At 45.4% G+C, this 10,628-nt stretch overlaps 1 protein-coding gene across 1 annotated transcript in view; it reads right to left on the bottom strand.

The window, feature by feature from the left end:
• Positions 1-4,144: 4,144 nt before the first annotated feature.
• LOC126548190 (bone morphogenetic protein 4-like) overlaps positions 4,145-10,628 on the bottom strand; it is a 337,221-nt gene continuing 330,737 nt past the window's right edge. The window contains exon 6 of the mRNA XM_050196325.2: positions 4,145-10,060. Coding sequence (XP_050052282.1) covers positions 9,570-10,060 — 491 coding nt within the window. The 3' untranslated portion in view covers positions 4,145-9,569. The remainder of the gene's footprint in view (positions 10,061-10,628) is intronic.

Below are 10,628 nucleotides of genomic sequence, written 5' to 3'. Positions count from 1 at the left end.
GCAGCACCAAGGTTCTATCAGGGAACCGAGACGGTGCAAATACAGCAGGCAGGCACCGTATCCATCGATGATTTCGGGTCTGCCACAAACCTCACGATGCAGCACAGACGTTTTTTCATCCGTTGGCATTTCCAACGCCCACATACTGTAGCAGAACGCCAAAAATGTTATGTGCACAGGGCGTTCGCGCGCTAAATAAGTTCAGTGTATCTAAACAACAGAAACGAAAAGGCAGCACAACTAAAGAAAAATGTGACCGTTGCGTGAATTTGAAAACACAGTTTATGAAACGTACATCAAATGCCACCACATCTACCACGTAGCGCATCGAAACTGGTAAGGCCAAAAAACATTAATACGGGTAAATAACTACTTACTGGTGAATTTCCGGAAAATTAAGATGTTGTGTAGCGGATATGTCAAGTGAAGACGCACTGGAAATGCAGGCGTCAGTGCTCGTTCATTGACGCTATGGGCTACAATTTGAACAAACCGACTAACCACCACGGCTTCTAAAACAAAGTAAAGGAAGCAAAGACGCGTGTTATCTTCAACCTTCTGGAGCTAAGCATTTACCGATATGCATTCTGCCGCATGTATACTACAACTGTTTTTCTTCTACTAAAAGATTTCTTACGCGATACTGGAATGATCATTGAGCACTGGCGCCGAGTGCTATCTTCTGCATTTTTGTTTTAAAAAGCGGAAGCAATAACAGACTATCGTGCCGAATTTGCCACAAGCTATAATACGCAAAAAAAAGAAGAAAATAAAGCGTTTCGCGCCCCCAGGCTCATGCTGCCTCGAATAATATGCTTCAGGTGCTAATGCCCCCAGCATGAACAATTCAACTGGAGCCAGTCATGTTTGGACATACGGAATCATTTTATCTACAGAGCGGCGGCAACTTCACGAAAACCGCATGAATGTAATGTGCTTCCATGCAAAAATGGCTCATTCACTCATATTTTCTGTCATGTTGCTGCTTTCAGATAACTTTCACCAGCATTCGGTCTTGAAGGTAAACAACGCGGCCACGCAAAGTGGCCCATCGGCCATTCCATCCGTAGTCTCCTTCGAAGTCAATCACCCGCCGTGGTTGCTCAGTGGCTATGGTGTTACGCTGCTGAGCACGAGGTCGCGGGATCGAATCCCGGCCACGGCGGCCGCATTTCGATGGGGGCGAAATGCGAAAACACCCGTGTACTTAGATTTAGGTGCACGTTAAAGAACCCCAGGTGGTCGAAATTTCCGGAGTCCCCCACTACGGCGTGCCTCATAATCAGAAAGTGGTTTTGGCACGTAAAGCCCCATAATTTTTTAATTTCGAAGTCAATCCGGCTCGCTCACAATGTACGCACGGACAATATCACCCATAATAATCACGATTAACAACCGCAACTTGATCCACAAATTAAGAAGGTGGACGCAGGGCGCAGCAGACAAATGAGGGCTCAAATTTAGTTGTTTTCATGGAGGAAGGAAAAAGTTAGGAGCGACCATTACGTCACGCAGCCAACCTTGGCAAGCGAACGCTCCGTGAAGCCCATGCATTTGTTCAGTGGTGGCCCAACCGGTGACCTCCTGCGTCGAGATCACGGAGCAAGAATCGAGATTTGCGGAGACGTTTGGTTCTCTGCATAGCTATGCCAGTAGTTTTATTTCGGTGCGCGCTTGTTCGGCTGCATGGCCTGTCGTGACTCTGCCTGCAGAGCAGAACCACTAAAACCAAATGCGCACTTCGACATGCGACCACGTGTAGGGACACCAGGCTTGGCTTCAGTCGCGTTGCGCGCTGCTCCCTCCTAACGTTTTCCTTCCTCCATGGTTGTGTCTCAGACGTGCACCATGCTCTCAGCTGTTGCGCTGCGTTTGTTACCAGACCTGTCGAACGCTCACAGTGGCAGCGTTGCCGAGCTAAAATTGGGCTCTTCGCCATGTTGTGGTTTGATAAGGAAGAAAAATTAACGGAAACACATATCCGTAATAAATAATTGGGCTTTTGCTAAGCACATTTAAGAATGGCCTCGATATCACACGATTTTCACAGTTGGTGCACTTAACTCGTGTCGAGGTTACAATTTCAAAGCGTTCCTCGGCAGAGGAAGCGTGGAGTAGTGTTCATGGAACGCAACGGTGCCTTGAGGGAAGGAAGGCCCGTCGCCTCGACTTGGCCGAGTCGAGGAGAAGCATTGAGTGAAGGTGTGTTCACGAATATACGGGAGCAAGTTTAGCTCCGATTGCGTCATGCGTGGCGCGATCACGGCGCCACCCGTTCCCGGGACACATTCATGATCGGGTAATGGCTTCTTTCCTCTACACAACGATACCAAAGTAAGGCACGTTGTTGGTACGGTTGCAAAGATCTACGTGATAGTGCAATAACACATTTTTGTCACATGTGGTTTTAGAAGGCGGTTTTAAAGACGGTCAAAGAGCCCGGAGTCCCGCTCGGCACTCATGCAGCAGTCGAGTGTCGCAGTTTGAACTCTGGTGAAATCCAGATCCGTACCTATCCTCGCGGTTCGGACATGCAGCCCACATTTCGAACAATGTGCGGCTTACAAGAGTGCTACACTTCTTCAACATGCATATTGTGTTCATCCCATCGTCAGCAACAGTGCAGTAGAGAAAAAAAAATAATTTTCTGCAGTATTTCGGCTGACAACAAGAATATATCCAGACATGTTATGGCATATATCTTAAACTGAATGTGTTCCGCCTGAAATGCATCTTCCAATGACCACACTCTGAAAGGATCGTATATTGTTATTAATGCTGCAGGCATCAAGTAGCCCAGATAATAAATACTAAGATGATCACGGCAAAAACAATAATATTGCAGATTTCATCTACCTTCTCACCCTGCCGACTTCCCGCATAGCAGAGTGGGCAACCCTACCTTTTGCTGGTCCGAAATCGTGCCCCCCGTCTTTTGGTCTTGTCCTGTGCCGTCCTTTTGCGTGTGCCAAGCGTTATGTCTGCTGTGCGGAAAAGTGAAGGATGCGCGGTAGGGCAGGAGTAACAAGGGTCGCCGTCCATTGGGCGCAAGTGTCACGCTGACAAGCTAAGCAGTCTAGCAGTCGTTAGCAAGAGAAGGGAAGAATGCGCGAGAAGGTTATGAGCCCTTTAGGGAAAACACCAATGTATGAGCGGAAACTAGATATATTTTGCATCCATATTTTTTTTTTTTTTTTTGCGTGTGCTCGTTGCTGTTCTCGAAACCCTGTTCAGCAAAAACACCGACACCCTGGATGACCGAGTGAATGCGGCTTCTTTAAGTACGGCCGCATTCACTGAGATGTCAACTTTGATGGTACATCCTAGTGTAATGGCGCCACTGAAAGTGAATAAAAACAGATAAATACACGCATGACACAAGCAGTGCTTGTGCCCTGTGTGTATTTATCCGCCTTCGTTTACTTTCTGTGGCGCCATCACACCACAATGAAATCATACCAATTATCCCAGCATGTACTCCTTCTGAAGTATTGACGGTAATTTAATTTTCTAAGGTGCGGTCACGTGTTCGAAGCTAGCCGCTCTTGGGTAGCCCAGGTCCTATGGGAGAATGCAAAGCCATGACATCAGACGGGTGTCTTGGTAGGTAAGGTAACCGATAGCCTGGCACGCAGAAAGACTGACTATTGGTTCTGCCACTTGAAGCAGTTTGAGAAGAGCCATCACTGACTTCGCAGAGTTGTCACTCAGGATGACCGATATCTGCTGCACAAAATCAACCCTTCGGATGACGTTTGACCACGGACAGTGCTTCCTATCATTTTCACCACATATGACACCTCGCCGTTAGAAGCCATGAACTCTTTTTACCGGTAACACAGAGTATTTTGTCACATTCAGAATCATGGCGATATTCAATTCGCTGTGGCTGACGGCTAAGGTGAGTAGGGCTTCATGCGTTTTCATCTCGTGTCTCCGAACGCAAGCCTGTGCTTTGAAATCAATCTGACATGCAAAGTAGGGGACGGGGGGTTTAAATAAAGCGTAGTTAAACCTCTCGGCAGACATAATAGGTGCGTTTCTGACGCCACCCCAAACTCTGTTCCTCAAATAACTCGTCGCGTATCCTTTATAGTCTGCTGAGCCGCGAGGCGCGAGAAATGATAGACCAAGACACGCCAAGTGTTTGACAGTGTTTATTTGGGATTTCATAGTTGGTTCTGGGAACGCGCATGCATACAGTCAAAACTATTCAGCCAGCTCTTGCACACAAGTAGGAAATCGGAAGGAAGAACTCGCTGCTGGTGGAGATGCGGAAGTGCTCCACAAAGAGTACTACACTTTGTGGAGGCTAGAAAAGAATGTACACAATTTTCGGCCGTAGCCGATAAGACGGTGTGCTGGTGAGGTGAAGAAATAGCTGGCTGTGTATAACCGCTGAAATGGATAAGTATGTACACTACGTCAACGTGCAAGATCACGAATGCGAAACTACCTTCAAAATCAGGGAGGGGGTGGGGGTAGCCGCACTAGGGCATTTGTTTGAGGGGCGGGGGGGGGATTAAGAAACGCTAACTTCGTACATACTGCGTATAGCCATTAATTACGGTTTCGTGGTTTCCATGCATAGCTGTACTGCAAAACGCAGGGGTTTGAGTCACTTATCGCGTGTCCTGTATCCATATTGATAAACGGGATATATAACTGCAGCTAACTACGCTTCATTTAGTTGGAAAAGAACGTGAAACAGGTAACTTAAAGTCTTGAAGGGCTGCACTTCATCTACTATGACGTGTAGCCAACACGTGTTACATTGAAAAAAAAAGAACATCAGGCATAGTGATAATGTTATCTAATGAATAGAACTCAAGCTCTTTGAGTGTAGCTAACACTTACAAACTTTAAACATTTCATAGATACGAAGGAGGTAGGAAGAGAATGATTTTAGGCGTTTTTATCTTTAGAGAAAAGAACAGCAGTAATTTTAGTCTGACTACGAATGCTAAAGAAACCACGGCACGTTGTGACAAAACTAGTTAGGTGTATTTTTTTTTAAATTTTACTCTGAACCGCCCCACAACCGCGAAAGCACCCGATCGCACTGAATGTGTGCTTCAGCTTCTTGACAGCGCACTTTGACTACACTTCTGATCAAACAGGAAAGTTCAGTACATATGGACAACACGTGTGACATGCTTAATGTATACAGATGAGTCAATAAGAATGGCAAGGCGCAGAAAAAGGAGCAAGGAAAGGTCACTCATTCCTATAAACAATTATCTTCAAGAACGCATACGTACACAAGTCTATCTTACAGCACTTATTCGGTAATAAGAAACGCACACTAAAACCGGTTTTACACAATTCTTACCCCATCAACGAATGCATGTATTTGCCTTGCTTTACCAAAAACATGATGGGCGGGATGCCTCGGGAGAGATAGGTGCCGGAGCAGCAGAAAAAAAAGAAAGAAAGAAACCAGCAAGGCCCATCTGAGAAGAGTGTGCCATCTTTTAAAACTTCGTGCAGAGAAGAACCTTTGCTTTGGTTTACTTCAACCTAATTTTGGAATGGTGCGTATGAAACTGTACCATTCACTTGAGTTCTCGTAGCATCGATTCCACGCAGTGAATTAAGCAAACGTCGGTATCGGCTATGCAGAAAATTTCAGTGGACGTGAGCAACTATGCGGCTTTAGTTGGAGAGTACATCGTTGAGTAAATAGGGTAATCACGGAACTCGCTATATGCTATACATTGTATATGTAGCCGCGTAACGAAGAACAAATTTAACATTGCCGGGCATACACACAACATTGTCCTCAAGCATCAACATGGGCGTTAAACGCACCGTCGCTCCACACAAAGAAATAAAGCAGTGCTTTCACCGGAATGAAACAAAGCTTTTAGAGGCCACTGCTGAATCTACACAGTGCAAAACTGAGATTCTTGCAGTACATACATAGCTGAAGACCGTGTACTTTATCATATGAGTGACCGAATATGGAACCAAACTCTGGTTATCATGCAAATATTTCTTTCCGTATTTGAATTTACGTCATGCCAAGTCCTTCGCACAGCAGAGTTCAATATTACGCAATATCGTGCGTCATAGGATCTCTCTCTCTCTCTCTCTCTCTCTACGCACATAGGGAAGACGTCTGTATTACACCGAGGTTTCCCATTAAAACAAACTTTGATAACAGCCTTGCACAAAAACACGCGTATCACTTCTACCGCAGAGGCTACAATCATTGTCATGCTGCGCCGCTCGGTATAAAGGTGAGCTCTTGCACCAATTGCAGAGATATGACCTCTGAGATTTCCGTACGCGTCAACAGCTTGAGAACCTACGAGTGGGGTATAGCTTCTGAGATGCGCGCTTCCCAATGTCGGAGGTCATGGGAAGGGAACGGTCATGAAGCAACGTTTAACAGATGGTAGCACAGGCTTTCCAGTCCCCATGTATAGCTGAAAGGTCATGCTAAATTTTTCCTATTGTCATAGCCTTCAAAGTTCGGTGGAGGACTACTGAAGTCATCCTGTCCTGCTTGCGGCGCAACTTCTGTGGTAAAGATATCTTTGGCAAAGGAAATATCTCGAAAGCATCTTTCGTTTTGGTTCTTTCGCTGGTGAACATACGAGGAAATTTCATCGTCAGGGGCCTCAAGATAGTTCTAGTAGCCATATGGGAGGTCGGGGAAAGCGTTGCCATCGTTATCATGCTAAATAATTACATAAAGTAAACGTACGATGCGCTTCACTCCGCAGCTACCACATTCGCAACTTTCCTATTTTTTTTTTTTTTTTACATAATCAGAACGGTTGAAAAGTAAGCGCGAGTGGTGGTGTCTATTCTAAAAGGCATCTTCACAAAAGTACTTATTAATCCATATGAATTTCTAACACCGATATCGACAACATCGAGTCCAGAGAGCGTGCAACAAAAAAACGTTTCCGGGTTGCATGGAGGCTTCACTGCACATAGCACATATTTTCGCTGACTCATCACAAAGCACCTCTTCAGACGCAGGTACATGAGGGCAAGTGATGGTCGCATACTGGCATTCACTCGTAGGTATTTTCTATCATATAAGCAAAAAACAAACAAACAACAGTAGCACATCTATACAAGTATACAAAACGTACGTTCCAACAGCTTTATGGCACAAAAACAAGGGTGGCAGATCACATATTTGATTGTGTCCGAGAAGAAATCATACTAGATTTTAAAAAAGGAAATGTCAGAATAACATGCGTCTTTTACAACAGAGTATGGATCTCCGCTTGTGGACAAACATAGAAAAACAAATCCACGAAAAGCACGGTGCTTGTATATAGTTTGCTCGAACGTGTCATTTCTGGTTCTTGCGTGAGAGTCCGATCTAAGCAACCATTGAGTGCGCATATGAATATTGTTGCCAGCCAAATGCTTACATAAAATCACAAGACAAAGACCGAACATGCCCATCTTCTTACCGGCACTCACATCATACCAATGAAAAAAAAAAAAGATAAAGATGCCAAGTTAGCAGACTTCAGATAAAGTTACTTCCAAAAAGAAATGAAAATAAAATTAAAGTACTAACCAAAGAGATACTGAAACAACGCTACAAAGATGTAAAATATGCTACAGAAATTTTGCGAATTGTCTACTAAAGCATAACCATCCTTTGGCTTTGCCACTACTTCGCTTATGCTTACTCATTTAGCTTGATTATGCATGCCTACCCATCACTACCGATCATCTGCTATTACACTATTATAACGATTACATGTGTTAACTTGACCAATGATGCATTTATTTTGCAGATATACTCAATCAACTGAGCCGAAACGACGTCACAACCGGTTTATTTTTTTCTTTTGCCACACCACAGCTTCTCTTTTTTACGACCTTAGTGAGGCGACGGTGACGTCACAAATTCTTCTTTAGGGCTACCCATTAACTACTATTAAACAATTATCCCACCTACCAACCAGTTATTCTATCATTTTTTATACACCACAATGACAAAGCAAGCTTCCTTGCATGTACATCAGTGATGCGGAAAAGTAAGCTTTCAAGGTGAGCAACGCTTCAAGGAGGCATGACGAGAACAGCTACAACTTTTTTTCCCCTTTTCCATTCCTTCATTACGATTCTAAAGATAACAATTATCTCGATTTACACTACTATAACAATTAAATCTCTTCACCAATTAAGCAATAATTTTTCAGATAAAGGTTGTGACACTTTTCGTGTTACAGACAGATTTTGCTGGGGTTCTCGCCAAAGAAGGCTTACGCATTAAAATTGGTTCTTATGTACAGGCCCACATTATTGAAATCAATATCTTTAGTACTTGCGCTTCCATTCGCGTAGCCCACTCGGCTTAGTCTCGCTCAGGAGAGTACTTAGTTCTGATTTTCTACAACTTGTCGACCTCGCGAGAAGAATGCACGCTGATATATATGACATCCCGCATGGACGCGATCCGGTTGTTATTGTGTTCTTGTCACCCTAGACAAATAATTTTCACAGTCATCCTCGCTCTGCTCAAGACTTTTCAACTTATTCCTTCTCTCACTTCATATGATGCCTAGCGAAATTTTCAGTGTGTTCTAGTCTCTTCAGTTGCAATAAGAAGTATTGAATCAACCTGTCAGATGTTACATAATGTGTTACAGCGTGCCGGTAAGAGAAAAAAATCCCAAAGAAGAAGCATAACAGATCTTCCCATTTTTGCTACTCGCCACACGCTGTGTAGCGTGGCATCTTTCAGAGTTCCACGGCTTCTAAGTAATACCCCCAAGATGTAGCAGTTTCCGTTCTATACACAGGCTCGACGTCAGTAATTGATTGCTCGCAAGAGCTGTGCATGACAAAAAATGCTCAAGCTCTTACATGTGCAAGCTAAGCTAACACTACAGCCCTTCATCCTTGCAGGTAGAGAGACCGAAGCTCCTCAACGCGAAGGATAGCCGTCTTTGGGCAGATCACACATCGCATTGACATCAAGTGGCGTGCTAGGCCAGCTTAAATCATTACCAGTCGTCTACAGCTGGTAACCTTCAAGGTACATGATACGTTTGCGAGTGCCAATTCTGTCAACGTTTTCAACATCAAGACAGTTTTTATATAGACTGCAGGCCGAATACCACAAGCATAACAAACGAGTGCTGACGGGTTACAGAGTAAGACAGCTGTCTACACGATAAGTTTCCAAAGAGACAGCCAAGACGTTAGACATCCAGATAGCCTCTCGTACTCATATCATACAGCTAATTTCACATCTTTTACGGCACCAGACATCGTAGTGCTTGCGTCACGCACAGAGTCCAAGTAGAGATTCCGACAAGTCCCATCGTCATAAATACCGCAACAAGGCTAGATGTCCATGCCACTCGTCCCGCGCAAGGACCCGAGCAGGAAACATGCAGCTAAGTTCAAGCGTCTTTGCACCATCACTCACTTAAAATGCGTTCGTCTTAACCTCCACTCCTTAGCGTCCAGCTAGATTCGATTTCCGCGTCCACGGAAGCCATCCGGCAATGACACGGGGTGTCGTCAATCAAAGAGCATGCGCACTTGGCCGCCCGCTCATTGCGCTGCGCTGTGGGGAGGTTTCAGTGGCACCCGCAGCTGGCGGCCACCATGTCGTCGTACTGCTTGAGCACCACGTTCTCATTCTCGTCGAAGTATAGCAGGCTGATGGAGTACAGCTTGTTGGGCACGCAGCAAGGTGCACCCACTCCGGCCGTCAAGCTGAGCTCGTTGACGATGCTCTGCACGGTCGCGTGGTTGGTGGGCCACTGGTTCTGGCCCAACGGGAAATAGCACTGACCCTTGCAGTGGTACGCGTTGTAGCCCTTCGGCGAGATGATCCAGCTGGACCAACCAATCTTCTCAAAGTCCACGTACATCTCGTGGCGCGTGCAACCGAACGGCTCGTCGTGCACCTTGCCCGTCGGTGAAGACTTGGCCCCGGAGGACGAGGTCTGCGGAGCCGCCCGCACGCTCCTGGGATTTGGAGCCGGTGTGAAGCCGTCGCCAGTTGGCACGGCGACCGGCAGGCTCGCGCCAGTCGCCTGTCCCGGAAGCAATCCTCCAGTGACGTCTGCACATAATGAGCATAATAAGACAGGGCCGCGGCACTAGAGCACCGAACAACTTGTCCAGAGAACTCTGAATTGCGATGCTTCCGTTTAGGCAGGCATGACTTTAATTTTTGTCACTGTATGTTTTAAAAAATGGAAGCGAAGGATTGGGTTGACTCCTCACTAGAACAGGCCCAAAGAGCATGCATACACCGCTTTCGTAAGTCGTTATCTTACGAGTGAACCGTTCAACCTCTCTCCGGCATGAAGCATTTACATCACCCGTCTGCAGACGCAAAAACCCACTAGTACACGAAACAGAGTACACAAAAGAATATTCAGTTTACATTTCAGGATGAAGTACCGACAAACTCGATTATTTTTTTCTGGTACTTATTGCCACTTGTCGTAAAGCACTCAAACACAGATGACTTTATTATGAGCAATGACCTGTGTGTCGCGTGTCAGAAAAGCTGTAAAGTAAGGGACACAACACGCCATGTCCTTCGGAAAGAAACTTCCTCGCTCAAGACTTCGTTCTCCGCGCACAATAAAAGCGAAATCAAGCATCTCTTAATACAACAAAGA

The sequence above is a fragment of the Dermacentor andersoni genome, chromosome 1 (genome assembly GCF_023375885.2).
Source record: "Dermacentor andersoni chromosome 1, qqDerAnde1_hic_scaffold, whole genome shotgun sequence".
NCBI classification, from domain to species: Eukaryota; Metazoa; Arthropoda; class Arachnida; order Ixodida; family Ixodidae; genus Dermacentor; species Dermacentor andersoni.
This window is presented reverse-complemented; position numbering and strand designations above follow the sequence as displayed.